Source organism: Diadema antillarum, unplaced genomic scaffold, assembly GCF_040938485.1.
Source record: "Diadema antillarum isolate AM-2024a unplaced genomic scaffold, OU_Dant_1.0 seq00000226_RagTag, whole genome shotgun sequence".
Lineage (NCBI taxonomy): Eukaryota > Metazoa > Echinodermata > Echinoidea > Diadematoida > Diadematidae > Diadema > Diadema antillarum.
Window position 1 is genome coordinate 632,059 of NW_027271278.1, and position 25,261 is coordinate 657,319.

The 25,261-nt window shown below is 38.5% G+C and overlaps 1 protein-coding gene across 1 annotated transcript in view; it reads right to left on the minus strand.

The window, feature by feature from the left end:
- Nucleotides 1-4,777: 4,777 nt before the first annotated feature.
- The window catches only part of LOC139729216 (uncharacterized), a 30,886-nt gene continuing 10,402 nt past the window's right edge, over nucleotides 4,778-25,261 (minus strand). The window contains exons 8-11 of the mRNA XM_071640146.1: nucleotides 24,719-24,808; nucleotides 23,773-23,981; nucleotides 23,045-23,248; nucleotides 4,778-6,020 (exon numbers count right to left, since the gene is read on the minus strand). Of these exons, the coding sequence (XP_071496247.1) occupies nucleotides 5,721-6,020; nucleotides 23,045-23,248; nucleotides 23,773-23,981; nucleotides 24,719-24,808 (803 nt within the window). The 3' untranslated portion in view covers nucleotides 4,778-5,720. The remainder of the gene's footprint in view (nucleotides 6,021-23,044; nucleotides 23,249-23,772; nucleotides 23,982-24,718; nucleotides 24,809-25,261) is intronic.

Consider the following 25,261-nt stretch of genomic DNA (forward strand, 5'->3'; position numbering starts at 1 on the left):
CGTAATGGAGAGGGGGGAAATATTCTTGAAGTCTTGCAAGATGAGAAATTCTGAGGAAAACAGTTGATATATCAAGAAACCGTGGATTTCCCTTCGGAACAAGGCGTAAAGTTGTCGTTTTCGTAAAACGTCAGAGGTGTGAATCACAATGACGCGCTGGGCCGACAAATCAGCATGTCGCAATGATGATGTCACAGTTTTGCGGTCGAAATCCTGGATTACAGGTCAGTCTCTACATCATGCGGAGGAGTCTGGTAGCTACACATCGCTATGTCACGTCTGAGAAAATAAGGTCGTGTTTTATTGCTCATGACGAACAATATGGGCTGCACACATGGTATCCAACTCATGATGAAGTGAATCAACCTTTCTTGACAAAAAAAAAAAAATCAGTACATCATAATATTATGGAAGTTTACTGAAAATTTTCAGACTTCATTGGTAAACTTTCTTCGCGATAGTTAAAAGAAACTACCAAGAACAACGGCCAACAGACAAGCACTTTGAAAAGTAAATAAAGATCTGACGGAACAGGAGGAATCTGAAAATCGTGCCAACCACATTGACCTCCTTGGTAATATCTAAGGCCTGGTTAATGTTTTAGCGTCTTGTTCTTTGCAATTTCATGGTTGCAGGGAGAACTCTATTCTCCTCAGGGCTGAGATCTTGCTGCATATTGCTCACTTTCTCACCCTTTATTTGGCTACGTACGTGAATTATACCATCCGTCCACCAATTGGTCAACATGATCTACAGTATAAGCACTGAACTCAGACGATATTATGTTTTATCATTATCTTCTCTTAAACGTTAAACTGGAATATCGCAGAAAATGGTAAACAACATTGTTTTCTTATAGGTAACTGATTGTCTCTTTGGGAGCCATTGAGAGAGAACACTCTGCGCATCTTTTTTTTTCTTTCTTTCTTTCTTTTTTATCGTGTTCTATGTTCAATGCTCTATTGTGAACTTCATCATGTTACAATTAGGCACTAGCTAAATTCACTCCTTGTCAGTGCAGCTATCGTGGCAGACTATAATTCTAGTAGTCATTTTTAACTGTATTCTGAATCCACTAGAGTAAATACAAAGTTCATTTTCTTCTTTTTTTTCATAACTACAATATAGTACTATAATTCAGTGCATGATTCATATAACCTTAAAAAATAGGCCAATTTGCGACTAGCCAGGCAATGATTTAATCAGCTCAAAACTGCGATTGCAAATCAGTTTCTATATCTAGCTTGTAGTTGATTCTAATTTACTAATGTAGGAGACATAGAAGAGTTTTTCAGCTGTTGCACCCCCACTGTATACTTTTTTTTTCTGCTTTAAACGTCTTCAATGGAAATACATTCACAAATGAAGAGCTCTCATCCAAAAGGCTCTAAATCCATTGATAGATGTTGGATTTAGCGCCTCTTGGAAGCAAGCTCTTCAAATACATGCTGCTGTAAACGCGCATCTGTGACGTCATTTCCATCCTGGCAATTTCGAGAAAGATACAATTGCTTCAGAGTACATTTCATTCTCTGTTTGTTTGTTTGTTTGTTTGTTTGTTTGTTTGTTTGTTTGTTTGTTTGTTTGTTTGTTATTGTTGGTTTTTTCTAGGGGGAGATGTATTATTCGATAATAGCCATTATTGATTTATGACTGAAACATAGAAAAAAATAGTTATCCTTCGTTTACCTTCGATATTTTGAATTTCCCCGAGACTAGAATCAACCAGGCTCCGATTGTAAACGGGTTGAATGTCTTTCTGATTATGTGGTAACTACAGAGGAAAGGGGCACAAAAATAGTAATCTTCTATTCATACTCGTGTACTTGCAAATTGAACATCTTGTACTTGTATAGCGAAGATATTTTCTGAGCATATACACTAAATTAAAATTTGACCTCTTTCTCTTTAACATTGCATCAAAAGGATAACCAAAAATATTATCTGGCTGTAGAAATTAACACCACAACCGTAAGCCACAGTGAAAACATAAATAAAGTAGTGAAAGGACAAACCTGTGTGAGAATTCTGATGTGGTGATGCATTTTCACCCTATCTGATTTTCTAAAAGATCAACGTTTCATGCAGATGTAACAGAAGTTACAATTCAATCAACTGTTCCTTTCTTTTTTATATAACAATGTATACGTCAAACTGTCACTATTCCGCTTTATCTTTATTCGTTTGTACTTCGTCAGTAAAAGTTCAGACAATGAATACCACTTCGTTCAGTAGACGTGGTCGGAGGCACAGCACCGTGGCCATTGATTTGCTTCATTGCAGACTGGACTTCCGTTACTCTTACTCTCTAAAATGACAAGAAGGCATGTTTGACTTCATCCTGACGTCATAATTCAGGCCGACAGAGAAACTGGGACGTACGCTATTATTGGCAAGTTGCCAATTACTGATATAGTATTATACTTGGCCAGGTGGTTCAGATAGACTGTGGTAAATTATCGTGGCAACTTATTCTGTCAATTGACCTCAACCCTGAGTCTTTACTTCCGGGTGACACCCAGGGGCGTTTTCTTCTTTACAATTCAGAAATCAGAGGACCATACACCCGGTAATTGATATGGTCTTCACTGTGCATGACAGACCTGTGTCAACTTGATAGAGAGGATTTGACACCAATTATCAAATGCAGAACAATTATTTCACTTAAGGCCTTTATAGCATTGGCAAAAGACAACTATAGACGCTCATACTGTTTTTTTGTAACTCCTCTAAAGTATGTGTCAGGTAACGTTTAATTATCACTTCATAACTCCCAGGTCACGAAGATAGCCAATTCAGCCCATTTCACTGTTGTCACTTTTTTAAACCAGTGAGGATATTTCACAGCCTCAGTCGAATGGTTCGGAGACAAATTGCGTAAATGATTATTCGCGACTCCCCTTCACGGTTATGGCTTACGATGGTAGCCGGACAAAATTGAGCTCACTCAACTGTTGCTTTACACCGTCAAGTAATTTTAGAAGGATCGGATAACAGTTATGATTACAACTGCGAGCCCGTGACTCCCTAATACTCCGTCCATTACCGAAATCCTTAGAAAAAACTAAAGACAGGCTGTATGAAGAATGCATTTCTCCAAGAAGCGAAGTGCAAAATAATTGTCTAGCGCATACAAGCCGAAGTAAAGTTTGGTGTCAGCTTTCATTGTCGTTGGGGAGCTAATATTCACCATTATTTCAAATTATCTTTACATAAATGGGCACTCGTAAAGACGCTGATATAATATATAACAGACATAACAAACTCATTCATCTTCCCCTAGGGACTTTTTCTATTTCTGGTCAAGTGTTTTCGACATATCTAATATCGTGTGCATATGTTTGTGTGCGTGTCTGTATGTATACATACACATAATTATGGATATATATGTAATACGTGCATATTCATGTATATAATTTATATACATGTATGTATAAATCATACAAACATCGAATATGCAGCTTCAAGAGAGAGAGAGAGAGTGGGGGAGAAGGAGGTCTGGTCAAAACGCACTTCACAAAGAATTCTTTTGACGTTTTACTAGGCCGTGAATCCTTTTTTGGTCTTCCTGCAGCCGGGCCCAGCTTCCTCTCCCCCACCCGTTTGAGTTTCCCCTTGTCACCCCAAATCAGGGGCGGCGAGGGGTCAAGCTAAAACCAGACTTGCCGCAATGGTCCATAAGTCATATAGACATCGGGGCTCAATTTGTTTTATTTACAGCACAGAGTCTTGACAATCCGTCTTGTGGGAAGGAGGTTGGAAGAGGGTAAAGAAGGTGGTTAGATGTTAACTAGACCACCACTAATTTCCCCTAGTAATCCAGATATTATCCTATCTCCCACTCTTCTGTCTTTCTCTATGTGCCTCTCTTCCTCCCTCCCTCTCATTCTCTTCCCCCCTCCCCTGCTATCTATCTATACCTTGACATTGACTTACATATAAACATCATGACATCATTTTTAATATGATATAAATCAAATGGGAATCAAAATTATAAAATATGCTGAATTTGAGGCCAAATTATACTGTTGTTCATAGTGTGTGACTGAATAAATAATTCAACGTAGCAGAACTATTGAGAAAAAAAAATGCAGCTACAGGTGTAGTTTTACTCTAACTGGGGCAGATTCAGGAATTCCATAAAAAGAGGGGAGGGGGCCTTTACACCACTGAAGGGGGTGCACGCACCCCACCCCCATCCCCCTTGTTTTCTTTTTATTTCTTTTGTTTTAACAAAAAATGAAGGGGGCGCGCACCCGGTGCAACCCCACCTGGATCCACCACTGTCTAATATGCCCTACAGTCAACTTGAATGTTTAAGATATACTGTATCTTCAGGCTATATGAATTAGTAAAGAACAATTACCAAGAACAACTAGACTTAAATGCATTTGTGTACAAAATTAGAACTTTTTAATTTCAGGAACATCAGCTGTACCTTCAATCTCATACATACATGCTTTAATGGCATAGCAATTAATCAAATCTGACAGAAATCTCAAAGCTCATGGTAAGATTATACCTGATGCACATTACACATAAATAAGTCTATGTAAATACAATATCTGATGACATTTTTGATTGCCAACACAGCATTTTCATTTTTGATTGCCAACAGAACATTTTTCAAAATTCCTCATCTCTTATTTACCTGCTTCAAAGATAAAGTGACAGAATTCTGACAAATATTATCACATCATTCTTTTTTTTTTTATTGTATAAAAACTCATAATTGTGGCATACAAAGTCACTATTGTAAAATAATGAATGCCTGCATTTTAAGATTGATACAGAAATTGTACACACACAAATATTTCTGCATGGCTTGAAATACATGTAGTAGGAAACACAACCTCTCATTTCATTTCATCAAGTTAACACACACAATAAAGGTAGCCTCCCACTAAATCATCAATATGGAATGATATTGAGGGAAAGAAGAGCATCTTTAAAAAGATAATATGAATTTGAGCTTGATAATATCCCCTTTAAACAAAGCACAGGATATGATGACAATGATGGTATAATTTACCCAGGGCAGCCTCTTCAGAGTGAATGGTCTTATCCCAAGGGGCTCCTTATCACTTTCCCAGTACTGGCACTTACATGTACCTATTTATACACCACACCCTGGTCAAGCAGGAGGGGGATAGTTAGTATAAAAATCTAGTCAAAAGATGTAGGCAGTGGGTTGGATTTGACCATGTAACCTCCTATTCCTGAGTCATCAATCTTATCAAATATACCACAGTGCCCCCATAATATCTTTACAGTGAGGCTGAAATTAAAACAGTGCTCCAAAGGGGAGGATTGTGCAGTGTATGGCACCATATAACTAGCTACAGTACCTGCTAGTTGGCATTTTACTATTATAGATATTGTAGGTCCAAACTGGAGCAAATCCATCACTGTCTCCAAAGTAGTTAATTAAATCTAAATATGATTATTTCACCTTCAATACTACAATGTAGTTTAAGAGGAGAGAAATAGGCAAACTGGATTACTCACAAACATTTCTATTGAAAAAAAGTTGATAGCAGATTCTCCACATTTTCGTTACTGGTTTATGTAGTTGTTACATTGTATTATTTGTTTGTTTGTTTGTTTGTTTGTTTGTTTGTTTGTTTGTTTGTTTTGTTGTTTGTTCAACCTTAACAGTTCATGCCTCCTCTCAACCAATCCTTAGCCGGAAAGCAGACTGAGTCAGCTTTCTGCATCCACTACCCAGGATAGGGGCACTTTGACAAAGGAGTTGCAGCACCTACAATCTGGAACTTTGAGGAAAGCACATTGGAGGGAACTTTGACTTTTTGTCCTGGTTGCTGGCCGCCTACATACACCTCAATGGTGCAGGGCTCCAGAACCCATTCATCAGTGTACACCGCCATGACTCTTGGGACGATCTTGAACTCTGCGACGATGCTCTTCCCTGCTTGAATCTCCTTCCTGGCAAAATCAACCAACTGGATCTTTGGTGTCGGGACGCTGACGCCTTGCCAGCTGATGTACACCTGTATTACCTGGAGGACAATCAAGGAGAAAGAGGGTTGTTTGATGAGAGGAAACAGAATATCCCAGGGCAGCTAACAATCACTCATTACAACATCAAGGGGATTCCAAAGAGCATGATTTCCATATTTGGGAGGCTTTTCAAATGTCTCTAAAGGAAGAGATAATTTCATATTCAAGTTTGTCCTGAAAGGTCCTGAAAGGAAATGTCTGCTACCTTAATAGATATATGACTACAATGATTTCCATGCTTCAGAGTGTATAATCTCTTCTTGTGAGAGCAATATTTGTTCTTGCTAAACAAGGCAAGTGCCATAATGTGTCTCGCCCATTCGCGTACAAGAAATTGTACGCGAATGGGATATAACAGATAAAAAGAGATATAAAAGGGTAAAAAATTATGGCAAAAAACAAACGTGCCATAAAAACTTAACATTGGGCCCTTAAAGTTCGTTGACCCCTGCCTGTGACCTTTGACCTTGTGGTGATCATCCACTCCCCAAGGGACATCTACCATCCAAGCTTAGTCACAAATGGAGTTATGGATCAAAAGTTATGACCCATAATAGAAACGCGCCATAAAAACTTAACATTGGGCTTTAAAAGTTCGTTGACCCCAGCTTGTGACCTTTGACCTTGTGGTGATCATCCACTCCCCAAGGGACATCTACCATCCAAGTTTAGCCACAAATGGACCTATGGATCAAAAGTTATGACCAATAATATAAATGCGCCATAAAAACTGAACATTGGGCTCTAAAAGTTTGTTGACCCCAGCTTGTGACCTGTGACCATCCACTCCCCAAGGGACATCTACCATACAAGTTTGGTCACAAATGGAGTTATGGATCAAAAGTTATGACCCATCATAGAAACGCGCCATAAAAACTTAACATTGGGCCCTAAAGTTCATTGACCCCTGCCTGTGAGCTTTTACCTTGAGGTGACCTTCATATATGGTAAAATATGAAACTTTATGTGACCCCTCTTCCCTCGAAGTTTGATTGCAATTGAAGCCCAGAGTAAAGAGTTATTGAAGTTTTTGTAGCGTTACGGACAGACGACGAACAGACGGACGGACGAGCCACACAAGCATACTCTCGTTAGCACGGACGGACGGACGGACGGACGCCGCAGGCGATCCCTTAGTCTCCCCTCACCTCTGGTGGGCTCGACAAAAATGTCCAGAGAGTTGAAATATACAAATTAGTGTTCTCATATTTATTCATGAAGTTTAGAAATTTACCTACCAACCACCCTTGAACATCTTTTGTGCAAAAATGCAATTACCTGTACATGTACACAGTGTTATGTGATAATATTGAGGTATAATGGAATATCACAATATCTTATCTTTGTATAATATGCTTGCCCACATTCTCAAATCTTCAGTATTTTTCTATGATTATGCCATTCATTGAAATCCTGTACATCTAGGAATGCACTTTTTAAATATAAAACATCAAAATGGGGATAGGTGGTTGACAAACATTTATAAATTGCATTCATTGGTTGCACTTTGCTACTAAATTGGGCTTGAGCCACACATTTGGTCTGCTCTCAAATTGAATTTGAGGGATGAATGCACGATTAGATTAAATCCTACCCATATCTGTGATTAAGCACGACTATATACATACTCCCCAACAGATGTTAAAGTGGTATTATCACTGATCTTCCTTTATTATTTAGAATAATTTTTTTCTGCTAAAGTAACTCATGAATTTTACAAATGAGGTATTCCAAACAGAAAGCAGGACCTGTTACACAAAGCCCCTTTATGATGGACCAGCATGAACAACTCATTTAGCTGAAAAAAAGTCTGTGCGCAGATTGGAGAAGTTAAAAAAAAAAATCTTTCCCATGGCTACGCTTACATTTAGTATTAACCAGAACTACTATGGCACCTTCGAAAAACCTGAAAGCTTGTCAACTGTTGTTCTGGAGGTTAAAGTTAACCCATGATCATCACTTAGACAGGTGATGATGACAAGTTACCATCACAGTGATACTGACAACAAGATTGATAATGATAGAGATAATGACAGTTATAAAAATGATGATAATGATGATGGTATTGATAATAATGATTATGATAGTGAAAATGGTAATGATAATGATGATGATGACGGTCATCATCACATCATGATCATGATGATCATCATCGTCATCATCACATCATGATCATGACGACGATCATGGTTATTATAAAGATAATGATTTGATCCAGGGCAGCCTCTGCAATACTAACACTTCTCATCCAGAGGGTCTTGCCATTATCAATAAGCTATAATCACCAGGTAGGCAGCTGAACAGATAGGTGGAGACAGACACTGAGGGTCAGAACATCTTCTCTAAGGATGTTTTCACCAGGCAGAACTGGGTCTAATGATTTCCTGTACAGGAGTCTGGAGCCTCATCAATTTTACCACAGGGCCCCCATGTACAGCACATGTCCTTTTCATGTTCTCTGTATGTCATCCTTTGGCAGATATTTGGTGACTTTGTACAAGGGGGCTGCTGCACTTTAACTCTTAGCTTGTAGGATTAAACAACATCCAGAGACTTTGCAAAGGACACATCACATTCCCATCATCAATGGGTTAAAGCTCTTGAATGAGTAATTCGGGAGAACTTGGATTATTAAAGGCAAAAGTAGGCCAACACAAGGCACCCAGCTTTTCTGTCATGAGCTTAGGCCCCTGAAGAAGATTCAAAATTTGGGAAAGGAGAAGTTTTGCAGATGTCTCCCAGACTCAAGTATAGTATAATTGATCTGGGGTGAAATTTCAATGCTGCAGACAGCACTTTTGCCCTTGGAGAAACAATTGAAAAATGAATCATTTCCAGCATCAGTTCCTATCCTTCTTCTCCATAATTATGGAAAAGAGTCACACTTTTATTGCCCTTTTCAAAATCAAAGGTACATAAAGACTAAAAGGTCATCACACATGGACTTCATGAGGGCTTCACTCATGATGATTTGACTATGATAATAACAATAGTTAATGATGATGATAATAGCATAATGCATCTGACTCAATTACTCAGGTCACTCGTGACGATACTATCAATGCCCTGATAGTGTACTGAATTAATATCATAACCATTTATTGTCATGACATAAACTACACTCATTCATTACAGAAATTGGAGAAAAAAAACCCCAAAAGGAATAGAAACATTTTCTTCTCAGGGCCTATTGTGGTAAATTCATTTGGTTGCTATTGCGGACCGTGAGTGAACTTTTCCTTTAACAGACACAATTCTGTCCTCTCTATAATGAAACAAATGAATCATAATCATCAATCACCTGGCTATGTTTAAAATCATACATCCTTCAATGATTAGTTCACACACACACACATGGTTACTGCTTGTCTAAATATAGCACAGAAGTCACTGAAATAATTATCATTTACTCCAGCTGCCATTGAACCATAGTGGAGGTAACTAATCACTAAAGCCGTTCTAAAAATCTTTCTATTTATTCAAATAGCAGATATTCTGTATATCCTGCCCATATTTTTGGGCCTACGCTAGATCCCCATGAGTACCATAATGAGACAGCATCTGGATTTTATTTCTCTGTTCACATTATCAACCCCACTTGGAAATCCTCTGGATATTTCCCTTAATTCCCGTGTGTCTGTATCAATCAATTATGCAGCTGGGACTGAGCCAAAAAGCTAAAAACCAACAACAACTGTGGTTCATTATTGTAACACCAATTGCTCAGCAAACATTAATGAAAACACTTCCCCATGATGACAATTGCTTTGTCACTTTCTTTCTTTTTTTTTCAATTTGCAATGTAAATGAACAAGCATGGACTCTGGAGTTTTTCATGGAGTTTGTAACAAGGCTGCCATTGCAAAATGATTACCTCAGATGAATTTCCTATGCAATACTGCATGGGAAATTCATCTGAGGATACACAATAATTAAAAACTAGAATTATCACTGAAGGTGATTAATACCCCCGCCCCTAGTGTTGCTTAATAGTATGTGATGTCATGAGGGCAATGACGTTAATACCAAGTTTGTGCACTTGTCGAATTGGAAACAGAATAATTTTAGTTTACTGTACAATTACAGAGTTGACACTGAGTACAAAACTTACAGCAAATGGAAACATGCTTTCCCCCAGCATCACTACACTTAAAGACCATCATACACACCAAATTTGACCTTCATAGCTTGAATGGTTTATTCTGATACAAAAATGAGTGGTTACCATGGCAACACATTTTCCTTAAACTAAAACATTGGTGTCTTGCAAAAACTACACTTCTAGATCGTGATACATACTAAATTTGACTTTAATTGCTTGAATGATGGAAAAGTTATTTGATCTGCAAGGTTTTGGTAAAATTTTGGTTACCATGGCAACGGTTTGTGTGACAAACACAAAAATTATGTGCTCCACATCTATACCTCAGGGCCTACCAAATTTGGTTTCAATTGCTTGAAAACTGTGGAAGAAGTTCACTCCACAGGATGAAAAACAAACAAACATGCAGTTACCATGGCAATGCATTGTCATATACAAATACAAAGGACATTTTGCAAAACTACACTTGGTAAAGACCATCATACACACCAAATTCACCTTCATAGATTAAATGGTTCAATATGATACAAAAATGAGTGGTTACCATGGCAATACATTTTTCTTATATTAACACATTGGTGTCTTGCATAACTACACCTCCCGATCATCATAAATACTAAATTTGACTGTAATTGCTTGAATGATGTGGAAGTTATTCAATCCACAAGGTTTTGGTAAAATTATGGTTACCATGGCAACGCTTTGTCCGACTAACACAAAAGATTATGTGTTCCACATCTATGCCTCAAGGCCATAATGCCTACCAAATTTGATTTCAATTGCTTCAAAACTGTGGAAGTTGTTCACTCCACAAGATTTCAAAGAAAACATGCGGTTACCACGGCAACGCTTTGTCAAGTACAAACACAAAGAGTGTCTTGCATAACTACACCTATAGATCATCACAGATGCCAATTTTGAAATTAATTGCTTAAATACTACGGAAGTTATTCAATCCACAAGGTTTTGGTAAAATTATGGCTACCATGGCAACGCATTGTCCGACTAACACAAAAAACATGTCTTGCACATCTATACCTCAATATCATCACTTACCCTAAGTTTCATTTAAATTGCTTCAAAACTGTAGGAGGAGTTCGCGACGCAAGATTTTGCAACAGACCGCCCGACCGCCCGACCGCCCGACCGCCCGACCAACATCACGGTGATTCCTATACCCCCTTCACACTATGTGTGGCAGGGGTATAATAAGGTCATGCACCTCTTCTTTTACAGTTATGATTATATCATGTGTTAGCGTAACAGGTGTAAAATCAGAATGCTGCAAGGGAACAAAATATGAATGAGTAATGTTGCACTTAGTTGCTTTTTTTCATTTTCAATTTTGCCATTATTGCAATCTTTCAAGATGAGGCTTCATAGTAGACAAGTGAGAAAGAGAGATATCTTTAAATGATACCATTGGACATGACTGGATTAAAATGTACAGTAGGTATACATGACAATATTGTGTACAGTGTCTGCGCTATCATGCATGCACACACAGGGGTTGCATCTGGGCACATGAGCATGCAGAGGCTAGTAAAGTACATGTGTCACACTCATACCTTTGAAATAAAAGCGTGAATAGAATCAATGGTGTGGTAAAATATTTATCTTGTGTATCAATAGATGAAAGCCATGAACCAAAGCTAGGGATATGATATCTCAAAGAAAAAAAAGAAGTTTTTGTTGTCTATTCTGTATTTTTTTCTTTCTTGTATCAGGATGAAATGCATTGATGTCTTTTTGTCATGATCCTCTCATACTAGTCATACTGTACATATTAATCCTCTATTTATAACATCAAACCAACGGATGTACTAGATCCAGCTTCTTGGCCTCCAGTCTAATTATGCTTTATAGTACTTGGGGTCCGCCTTCAAGATCACTGTCTGCTATGACAATGACAGCATCATGTGTGAGATTCCTGACATGCACGCCAAGAAAACCTCATGCTTATGGGGACGACGCTCAGCAGACCAATTCACACAGCCACCAATAATCATGATTATTTGAGTTGTGATTTGAAATTGGGATTCAAAGACCTTTTTTTTTTTTTTTTTGGTATGTGTGGACATAATATAGTGACTATTGGTGAGATTCAAATCGTCATCCACATACCACTAAAAGTGCAATGTTTCTGAAATTGTCACACTTTTTTCTGAATTGATGTAATTATTCATGATACAAAGTATGAATGAACACTGTGCAAAATTGCACAGTATTTTGATATCCCATGATGCAACGTGTGAGGGATAGTTGGGTCAAAGTAAGGTCAAACTGTGAGACTCATTCATGTGCAGTTTGGCTCCGCTTGAACAGGTGCAATTTGAGTTGTGATTTTTCTTTTTGAATTGCTGCAGTTTAGATAGTGATGTTTTTCTTGCCTGTGAATGTGTGAACCAGAGTGCACAAAGGTGTGATTTAAATCGCGATTCAACCCACGCTTTTTTTTTGACGTGTGTGAATGAGCCTAGTGTCACTGAGACATCTTGAGATCTCTGACTCTCTGGAGAGGAAGAGATCAAGGAGGCTCAAAGAAGGAATTCTTATCCTGGACAGACTCAGACTCAAAATAGATCACCTCAACCATTCAATATTGGACTTCAGCCCAAAACTCTGCCATCCTTGCCATCATTCATAAGCATTTTCCAAGGATGCCTCAGCTGTGATTACTCACAGAATGAGAAAATATCAAGGCTAAGGAACTATTCAATTGCATTAATGGGGAATGGGGAAAATTTTGGTCACAATCAAGGTTGTCCATGAGTTGTATGTTGGTTAACTTTCTTTGTTCAAGCTAATTTTACAGACATCCAAACTATGACAAAACTTCAGTATGATCAAGCATCAAACCAAATTCAAATAACAAAGACTTGATTCCCATTGATCAAATATCCCATCAACCATCTAAAATGTATAGTTAACATTTATGCCTATATCCAGGGCTTGACACTAACGGTGGCCCGGTGGCCCGGGGCCACCAAAAATGAAAATCGGGCCACCAAACAAAAAAGTTAGTGTCGAGCCATGCTATATCCATTACAACATTGGATATTTTTTTTTTTTAAAGCACAAACACAATCACGACCCTATCCCATGCCATAAATCTACTAGAATATTAGTAAACCCCATCCCATAACCATCACTGCACATCAACCTGTCTCCAGAAACCTTGAGGAGCTGAGGGGTGTTCACTTTGCCCGTCCACTGAGTCACATGTGATTCAGATCCTCCCCCCCCCCCCTCCTCCTCCCCCTCTCCATGGCTTATCACAAAGTAAAATCCCTTGAGTGGCAGTCCCTAAACTTGGGTCTCGCCTGCTTGACGGCCTTCCTGAGGAATACGTTATTTTGAGGGATGCTTGCAACTCTCCTGCGACTATTGCATGCAGGATTGGAGTTCACCTTGAGAACTCTAGTGAGGGATCACACACTGATTGTAATCAAACATTGGGACTGCTGTTGACAGATTTTGCCATACTGAGAGTGATTCAGTAATTCAATGCTTCCTGATTTTGACAGGATATTCATATGCCTAACATTAATCTTGAGTAATTGAACACTTTTTTTCACAGCAAAATGTAAACATTATCTTTGTAGAATGATACATTTCTAAAAGTATTTCCAGATATGAGCAAGAGATATCTCTCCTCTGAACACTTTGTTGTTCACTTCAAAATGTCAGAGTGTACAAATGGTTAGCTAATATACAGTGTAAGCAGGTTCCACAATTATCAACTTTGCAGCTTTGCATCACCAAACCTAGGAATGCAGAGTATATAGATGTATTGTTGTTTTTATACAAATGATGCACAGGATAGAGTGCGTTAGTGGAGATGTAGCGCTCGAGGGTATTTACAATTGTCAAACATGCACGAGGCGAAGCCGAGTGCATGTTGCACTACATTGTAAATACCCGAGAGTGAGCTGCATCTCCACTAACGCCACGAAATAATCCTGTGCATCATTTGTTTTATAAAATGGGTCGAAAACTAACAGCCTTTTTCACGTACCTTTGTCGGTCAATACCAGTCAAAGATTCAAGATGTCCGAAGATGTTCGTCCCAAACATTTACGCACGTCGCACTCGGAAATCCCGCACATACATGTATAAGTACTGTACGTATAAGAGTATACGTACGCCACACGTGTTATGCACACAAGAATGGCCGGCCGGCAGCCCGAACTAGAAGTTCTGTTTACAGGATTGACAGCGCGTATAGTAGCGCGTGACGCACTTGTAACAACTGATTGAGTGTGCACTGCTAGTGTAAACATTGTGACGTCAGGCCGTGCATGTTAGTGAGAAATTAATACAGGCACACGTGACTCATTTCAGCGCTTCCAATTGGCTACATTCTTGAACCCATTTTATAATAACCATTTAATGCATTGCCAAAAGCTCTGTCTACAGAATTCAAGTGTCATCCATGCAGAAATAGCAATGAAATAAATTGATCAATTTGGGGGGGGAAATTCTAGATTACAGCAGAGGGAATCATAAAGTTACCACAACGCAAGCACTCACTATTACTGAAATCCTTAGATACCTGCAATAAGATTACTATAACAACCAGCTACAAAAAAAGCATGAATATTCAAAACTGATTGGCACATGCTTAAAATATAAAAATAACAGCAACACCTACTGGATAAAATTGATTATAAGTGCAACAAGCAGCAGCCTATCTTGCAGTCAGTGAACCCAAATTGCCATCAGTTTTTACAATTCCCATCACTATCTTGCAACCACAGGAATACTTCCTTTGATTTTTTTACCGATTACCTAAATGTTTCAGCAAGGTGACAAGACACAAACAAATAAACGACTCTATTCTTTACCATTCACGGGAATCAACCTCACACCCACTGTGCACTCACTCCACTTCCTGGGTAGCATTACATCCAGACCCCTTTTCCCTTCCTTGTCTAATAAACAAAATCAAACAAAAACAATTACTAGTCAAAACATAGATACTATATGATTACACAAAGCAACAATAATATGTTATTTAAAAGACTTTACCATAAAATGGAACATAATTTTATTTTCCTTTTTGGTACATGATGCTACAAATGTATATAATCTCACTGGTTAACACCAACACTCTTTTCTTTTATTGGATTATAAGGTGAAGTATCATTATGCCTAGAGCTGTTTAGGAGTCATAATTGGTAGGCTGTAATATAAGCAATAACCTTTTGCCAGTAGTAATATGGTCTTGAAATGACTGTATGAAAGTTTTCTTTTGAAGTTACGATAACTCCAAGAAAGCTGGAACCCTGTGAAAGTGAGAGGGGAACCATGGTCTAGGGAGTCTTCACACTCAACTGACAATCTACAGGATCCCTGTTTCTTTCCTGTTCTTTAACACCCGCCAGCGTTCCTGAGACCATAGAAGTGATATTGTAGCACCCTCTCTGGACACTTTTAACATATGCACTTCACCATAAGCTTGCATGTCATTATTGGTTTACATGGCGACAAAAAACAGAAACTACAATCACTTGACATTAGCAGTAGCCCAGTGGACTGGGGCCACTAAAAATTGATGTCAGGCTACCAAACTTCCAAAAAGCTTCCCAAAAATGTTGAGAGTATTTAACCCTTTGAGGACGAGTCCCGAGTATAATCAGGCAGGTATTTGTAGGAAATGCGTGTTATAGCAAAATCAGCCCGTCCTCAATGGGTTAAAGTCACAACCATGGAATAAGGAAATTGACGGAAATATGTACATGTGCACATCCCATTCATGTTGGAATCAGAGTTAATATTTTCCTGTTTTAAAATAAGCAAATAGCACTGGACTCACAAAATACATGGCATATACAGTATATGGAATCATAAATTTGCTCAAGATTCATCAAAATACTCTTACTATTATTACACACGACAAGATCTTTAGCGTGCATTGTAGTTTTGCGAAACTCGGCTCGCGCGAAATTCACCAAATTAAAATGCATGCAAAAATTCCTCTGTTTACAGTAATGAGTTGCTTTGGAGTATTTTGAGATCAGAAGTGTGAAATGATAAAAGATGGTGTACTCGTGAAGCACCTCTATGTTCAGTAGTGGGTATGTAGAATGCTACAAGTACATGATGATCGGATCATGCCCTAGCAGTAGTATTGAATCACATACAGCTGACAAGCTGCATGCCCAATTTATTGTAATTAAAATGTAATTGAATATAAAACAGCAGTAAGATTGCATTACTCTTGGCGTACCTTTTCAGGTAATATTTCACATTTTTGTCATTATCCAAGTAAAATTGTGGTATCACACTGTTATTTCACATATTTCTCATCTAAATATGTCTCCATTTTAGAGCAGAAATTGACAGTTTCTGCAGTCACATGGAAACCACGTTTTGTTGTACCTTTAAACACTGAGCATGAGTAAAACAAAGGCCTATGTCTTGCACACCACTGAAAGTTGTATAGTATGCAAATATGGCACACAGACAGTAAAATTCTATCATTGGCAACCTCTTGGGTTTTGCTTTACAAACAAGACAACCTGATGACCCAACGTGTACAAAATATTTCATGCCCTTTATAATGCGTATGGATGTGACTTCTTATCTCGGATGGGCAGACTTGATGCCAACTTTGACCTAGCTGATCTCAAGATCAATGTTTGCCTTTTGACAAGGAAGCAGAGGAACACACAACAAATGGACTGTTTGGTCTTCAAAGGTTAATCACAGAAATACCTCACCTTGAACACAGTGATGTAACCGGCACAGATCCTTTTGTGACTGCCCAGCTCAACCCCCCTCCAAAAAAAAAAAAAAGTAGAGCCACAATGACATTCCACTTTTTCTAGATAGTTTTAATGAGTAAGCTCTTTGCTTTAAAATGATAACATGGTAACATTTGACCATCCTAACCCATTCAAAAGTGATTGAAACATGACAGAGTTAGGAGACGAGCAGTTTCATAAAAAGGGGAAAAACGAGAATTTAAAGATTGGAGTCACTCTGGCATGCTGTGTAGAAGTATCAATGATAACATATTCTATTTCCCAGTGTACGCAGCACCTGTCTGAAAACAATATGGTCCAGAAAAACTGCTAATATCTTGATTTTGGTTTCGCTTTAAGCCACCAAATTTTGACAGTAGGTAGAGAAACAATTACTCTCCCAGGTAAAGACAACCTTCAAATGACATATTTTGGTCCATTACAGAGAATCCTAATCTGCGATTTTTTGTGGGTTTAAGCTGGGCGTCACATGTCATAACCTGTGTCAGGCCATCAGCAGGAGTCATCAAAGTGTATTCAGATTTGAGGTATTCACCACACAATGATGAAGAATGATTAGTAGGGTGTTTGCCAAGAGCCCTGGATATTACCCTCCTGCTTGGCCGGGGTACCAAAACTCTTGGTTGCATGACACAGACGGGCTGGCCATAACTAATCTTTCAATGGGCCGCACAAAAGCCACAAAGCTCAAAAGCATAGTATCCTATCTATTCTTTTGGAATGCTGGGATTTATACATTCCAGCTGCATCCAATATATAGAGAGAATTAATTTTCTAATTGTAAGGAAAGTACACCCAACAAAACCACGAGTGTTTTGTTTTGTGCTGTGTCATTGCTCTCATTTTTGAAAATTGCATTTGCTATGCAAATTTCTTGCCCACTGGAAGAGAATATCATTTCATCACTCTGATTTGTTTCATGTAAGCAATCATATTTTCATCTATTTATCTAGAATAATAGTTGTGATTTGTTGTTTATCATGGAGCATATATCCCTGTAGTACATGACTAATAAGTGACCAGAGATTGGCACTGGGACCCAGCTCAAGGCAGGCATTCAATGTACACACAACACACTTGTAGGATTAACCTTACATCCACACCATGTCAAGAAAATTTTGCACAAAAGTCCAGAGGTCAGAGGTTACATGGCTGACAAAGTAATGTGTCTATGAAAGGGCTAGAGTCTCGAGCCATGCTGTTGATAACCTACACTACGTTTAGATTGACCCAATTATTACAAGCAGCAGTCAGTTAAAAAGATTTCTACACAATGGCCCGAATTCACAAAGGTGGTACAATTGAAACCATGGTTTAAACTATGTTTTCAATTGTACCACCTTCATGAATTCGGGCCTAAATGCCATGGCTGGCATTTGAAGTACTTAGTGATCCAAAGAGGCTATGAAGGGAAGGGTGCAAAAGAAGTGGCCACAAGTAGGTTCCTATATGGAGGGTCAACGTGAGGTGTGTGAGTCAGAGAGTTTGTGAAGCAAAAGCATACATGAAATTAAGCCTGTTCAGAGCTATAAACATTGAAAGCTATCCCTCCGTGAGGTTGGGTGTTTACAAAGAAAATGAGAACATATGTTTTTTTGGGAAAGAAAAGAGAATCTATGGAAATCCACTGAATAGAAGAAATTCGAATGCACTGTGTTTACTTTGAGTCACTACACTGCAAGTACTTCCATGAATGTAAACTGCAGTTGCTTAATTCTGAAAATAATGTGGCGAAGCTGCTCCTCAATGTTATCTAGTTCTGCTGCCTGTTTTCTTGTTTACTAGTTTGTGTACCTGCAAGTTTGTTGTTTGTTTCTTTGTCTCTTTGTTTGTGAACGAGTAAGAGAGTGTGTTTGTTACATGAGATGGCACAGATATTTATGTAATCCCTGAGATCATGTCAAACCTATCGGAAAACATTTGATCACATGACTTCAATACCTCATTCCATCAAGTCACATGACAAAGCCAGAAGCAAAGGAGGACCTAAATGATGACAGTAGTAGACATGTAGCTGTCATCACATCTCTGTTTAGAATCTCATCATTACTTCCGCCAAGGAAGGAGGCTAAAGTGATCATTGGCATTGGTTTGCCTGTTTGCAAAATTACTCAAAAAGCTGTGAACAGATTTGAATGAAACTTGCAGGAAAAGTCAATAATAAGACAAGGAACAGATGATTAAATTTTGGTAGAAGTGATCTGGGAGGTTTTTTTTATCTTTTGCCATTTAAGGTCAATGAACTTCGGAGTTCAAGCTGTGTGTCCTGGAGATTTACACATGCCCACTAAAGCGCATGTTCTCCGCAAATTGCCATGCAGCTGAAAGCTGATGATGTAAACAAAAGGCTTCTACGTGTGCAGTTGTCTATTGGAAAATTACATGCATGTATGGGGGGAAATGAGTTGCTGGCTTGGCAGAGGTCTGCGCTCTATGAGTGCTTTTCTAGTTTCATTTTTAAACTTTGGCAATGGGAAAATATGTTTCAGTACAATCAGTTACTCATTTCTTTATTGTGCACTTAATAAAGCAGAATAGATTTACATGTAAATAGATAAAAATAAATGAGGCATAATTTCACTGAATTTGATGACTTGACACCCACTCTCACCCTTTAGAGGAAGTTCCTTATCTCGTCAGTAAAGCTCACAGGTGATATCTATCCAAACACAAGACTACGCCCCTTTCATTCCATCGCCTGCAGAATCTCCAGGCACACAACTCCCCCCTCCCCCCTGCCTGCCCCACCCTCCACCCTCCACCCTCTGAAACATCCGGGGCAGGTGACCTTAGAAGAAAAACAATGGGCAACTTCATTGCTGGATTCCTGGTGCGTCAAGTCTAGACGCTTTCTATAGCCCAGGTGTGTGGACGAGTAAGATCAGTCTTCTATAAGTCATGGGTGCTACAACTCATTGGTCAGCAAACAGCCCACTCAATGTTGTTTGGGACAATCTCATGGTTATAAATGGCAATGAAAGCCTCATGATACCTTATTTTCATTAAGGAGATCAATTAAAGTTTGTCCTGGAAATTAATCCCCTCGTCAAGGGAAGACTGTTGCTAAAACAAAGTGGGTTGGGTCTACAAGGAAGCAACTCTAATTTGCAAGGAACAGACGTGGCTGCCCTACAATGACTTTCAAAATAGAAGATTTATCTCCCTGCCAAATGGCTAGACAATAAATTTCTAACAACATATAATGAGACATCTTCTCTGTTCTTTCTCAGAGTAATCTCATGATATATTGTTGTGCATATACTGTATACGCTATATATTTCGCGGGGGTTTTATTTTCGCGAATTTCGCGAGTCGGGAGCTATTCGCGAAATTAACAACACGCGAAAATATTACCTTCCAAAATGAATCCCTTGCCTTGATGATACAAACATTTCAGTACTAGAATACCATGTCACGGCTTACCGAACAGACCATACTGGCTAAGCTTGTTTACGCACGTCCACGTCTACTTACGAATACTGTAGAGAGCCAATCCATTATCGCAAGGGGACTACTCGTCAGAAATCTAGCGCGATGGACTTAAACACTTCAAAAATGTTGAATTCTAACTTACTAGTTCGCAGAGTTTGGCAAGTCTTTTTCATGCAGTGTATAACTAGTATCATTCTCATATGCTAGTAAGTTGAAAATTCACACTTTCTTTGCCACTTCATATTTTCTCTGGTCCCCCAATCGCGAATTTAACCACTCGCGAAAATGTGTGACATCGGCAATTCGCGAAAATTTATGTACGCGAAAATTATAGCGTATACAGTAGCAGAATGTTGTTAATGCGCTTCCCTGCGCATGGCAGAATGTTGTTATAAACCCTATGCACACTCCTACAGCCTAGCGACAATCTGCCATGCGCAGGGAAGCATGTTAACGACAATGTGCCATGTGTGCAGCGATATATGAAATCATGATATACATTGCGTATCATGAAAATCATTGTAACGTATCAACCTCATCAGCATAGGGAGATTAAACTGCATAAATAAAGTTAAATGTCACAGGCACAATTAACTAATTGGGACTGCAGAGAGTATCATCATTAATCATCATCATCATCAAAATCATTCATACCATAATCATTAATACCAGTTGTACAGTCAGGCATTCAACTACTTTATGTATTAAATAAATAAAAGATGTTAACCAATTAAGTCCAGTCTAAATTAAATCCTTACAGCTGGTTGATTGCTGCTAATTGGCAACATAAAAACTGTATTGTTCCTTTGACTGTTTTGGGGTGCTTCCTGATATTGAGCCTACACGTCTGTTGTAGTAATCAAGCAAATTATTCCTTGAATTTTCCTTACATTCTATTGAATTCCTGAGACACTTTCATGATGCCTACACATACCAGCCTTTTCACTTCAGCATTTGGTTATTAGATCATGAATGGACTGTCATATACCAACAGATCCCATTCCAAGAAATGCAAATTCTGAAATACCCACAGACTTTTCATGTGACCCATTAGATTTACAATAACGAATCACTACATGTATTAACCCGTTGAACACGAGTCCCAAGTATACTCAGGCAGGTGTCTATGGGAAATGCGTGTTGTAGCAAAATCAGCCCATCCTCAGCGGGTTAAACTATAGATATGAACAATGAGAAACTTTCATTTTTGTGAGATTCCAGCGATATGAATTGAAAGAGAGAGTTCTGTTTTTTTACTTTTTCCATCATCAGATGCAAGTACATCTTCTGCCTCCTTTACACCCACTATGTATTTGTGAAGTCATTACAAAAAAAAAAAAAATAGCCCAAACAAAAACATGTGGCTCATCACTTTATCTTACAAGCGACTAGCCCAGTGTCAATGGCTTCCAACCACAACCAACCACAAGACCAGCAAAGCAAACCATCCCACCATCACACCGACATCACATGACCCTAACAAGCGTCACAGCTCTGAAAACCACCTCACTCCCAGCATGCACGCTGATAAAGGATAAACAAGAATACATGTGGGCCTCCTACCCCTGCGATAAGATTTAGAAACCATTCCACACACTTATCTTGCCGGAGGAGTGCCCTCATGTAACCAACAAACTTCCTGTCACAAGGTTTTTCTCAAGCAGCAAGAGTTGCCTTCTTTGACTACCATGTCAAATCATTCACAATGCTGGAATATAGATTTGGTTCTTCTTTTTTTTTTCATTTTACACCATATTATCTGGACTGAGAAATTTTACTTGCCAGTACACATCACTATTGTTTATACAGTCAAACCTGTCTATAGCAGTCACCCGGGGAGATGAAAAAGTGTGGTTTTAATACAGACAGCTGACGACTACAGACAGGTTGTGCAATGTTTCATGGATATCACATTAATGTACATGTATTATCGTGGTATGTACAAATACTTTAAGTATTGAAAGAAAGAAAGATAGAGGGAGACAAAGTGAAGAAACTCGCAAATGAACTTTAAGTATTCTTGTGTACTTGTATTAATGAGTAGAAAACATTTTGTACATCGAACATTGCTATTATAATTACAAGTTATTGCATACTAGCATGCCAAAGCAAGCAAGATTTTTACGACTGCACATATCATGCCTAAATGGTGGATGAATGTGATAATTGGAACTGTTCACTATGCATGACTGGCACAGCGAAAAAGTAGAAAAACATGCTAAATTACAGCCTCAGCTGTGGCTCTGTAGGCTGTGGTCACTATTACACAGTTAAAACACTACTGCAGAATTCAAAATGGTGACCACTGGCAGCATTAGACAGGTGACCTCAATACACAGGGTCTTTGACTGGGCTTTTCTCCTGGGGATTTCTCAGTGGCTGCTATAGACAGGTGGTCATTAAGGCAGGTTTGTCTATATATCAAATTATTTTCTACTAAAATCATACTGGATGTGATTGTAACTTTAATCAGGTAGGCTAGATGTATCTACATGTATGAGTGGATATTTGTGGGAGGAACATTAATTTTTCTATGCTCAATGCTGAGAAAGTTCAACAGTGGAGAATCGAAACAGTGCAGTCTCCTGCAAAATTTGATGAAATAGAACATGCATTATATTTTATTTAGTAGCTAAGCAAAAGGAGGTAATATATTCTGCAGTCAGACTCATGAAAGTAGAGACAAAGGAATAGAGGAGGAAAATGTCTGTCATCTCACCTCATCCCCTGTGATGTTTCCTATGTTCGTCACAGTGACGTTCACTGTTACATTTTGGCACGGATGAATGCTGGCAGGAGTGAGGACAAGCTTGGAGTAGTTGAACTTTGTGTAGGACAAACCATAACCAAATGGAAGGAGTGGATCACCATCAAAGTACCGATAAGTACGCCCAGCCATGGAATAGTTCTCCATCGGTGGTATCTTAAAATGATAAATAAGAATTAGGGCTGGCGTTAATTCATACTGTATATCACTGGAGAATGAAAGAAGTGCCATCAAAAAAAAAAAGTCATATGAAGAGCAATATGAAAATTATGATATTCGGAGGACTTTATGGCATTATCAAACACTAATACACATGCACACACACACACACACACATGCACACACACACACACACACATACACACACACACACACACACACACACACACACTTGTATATGTCCTTTCAGCTTTATACACTTCTCCACCTATACTGATTATTAATAAACATCCCATGGGTTGTTTCTATCACTTTCATTGTCTCCTACATTTCATTTTAGTAATAGACCCCAACAATGTTCACATACTTGGTATGTAAAATCTTACTATTACTATTACTATTATAAACACAGAAGTATTGAAAACAAATTCAGCACTGCCCTCGATAAAACCAATCAATCAATGCGAGAGAGTGCCACTGTTCAACCAATCAATCATGAAATATAAATTAGATGAGTTCACCTGCAGTTCAGTGGCAGGCCAGGTAAAGGGAAGCCTGCCCCCAGGGTTGGCTCCTGGAGAGTTTTGGAACATTTGTCGGAGAGCAACCCCAGTGGCCTGGGCAGGAAAGAAGCACTCCACAATTGCGTGTACAGAAGGACTGGCAAGTGCCCAGGTAATATTGACGGGACCAGCATTGAAGAGAAGTAGGACAACCGGCTTGCCTGCAGCTAGATACATGTACATGTACAAGGTGTGAGTACAACACAGGCATCATAGGTATAGCAGGGTTAGATGATGCTACAATGTGTAAAACAATATCAATGACTTTATATTTAGGTCTAGTATTCTACTTGAAGATTTCAGGTACCATATTCCACATTGCCCTCACTTAAATAGCTAAAACCTCGCTCCAAAGAAATAAAAGACACACACAACAATGAAACTTTGATTCCATACTACACAGCATTATCTCTTCTGCATTTCAATTCTGAATTACACATTCTTGCACTGACAGAGAAAAATAAATATATAAAGAAAGTGGACATTTTTATAGTGTGAAAATTTCCACGCATTTCACCCAACAAGAAACTAGCACAAAAAGAAAAGCATGCAAATATTCTGGTTGTTACAATACGTAATGATATTTCACATTTTTGATTCCCCTGAAATTAAAACATGTAAAATTTATCTTATCCAGCTGGGCAAAAAAACAAAAAACAAACACACACACACAAAATAAAATAATAATTACTTGTGCAAAAAATTTCCACTTTTAAAGTACATTATCTTGCATACATGTAGCTTGTTCAAAAACAAAAACAAAATCATGGAATCTTGAGATAACGTCAAATGACAGGTGCATGCAAGTCACGTCTTGGACTGAGGTCACCACATCACACTCTGCATGATCAATCTGTTAGGCATTGTCTAGGAGAAGCAACAAAAACACAAAAACCATACTTACCAGTTTTGACAGCTTCTTGAAGTAGCTGCAGCTGTTTGCCAGGTAACAACATGTCTTGTCTGTCCTTTGACTCGGCTTCAACCCCAATACCTGTCAAGAAGAATGTACACTCACACTCTGTGAATCATGCAGTCTAGCTGACCAATACATCCTAACAGACTCTCTTTGTTTCCATTGAAGCACTCTCTTGTTTCATTCTTTCCTTGCAACATTACAATTACTCGTCTACCCCCCCCCCCCCCATAGCATACATGTACTTATACAACAATTATTCTACGTTAATACCATGTTAGTAGTTTACCAACTATTGTATTTGCTCTGGATTGTTCCAATATACTGCTGATGTGTGTAGGCTATCAAACAAGACATAAAACTGCACACTGTATTACAGTAAATAATGAAAACAACAAGATTTCATCACTGAAATAAATTTGTCTGCCATAAAGACTTTTATAGTGTAATTCAAAATGTCTTTCCTTTATCATTGTAAAGATTTCTCAGAGTCATTTCACATACAAAAGGTAATTCCAAAAATCAAAAAAA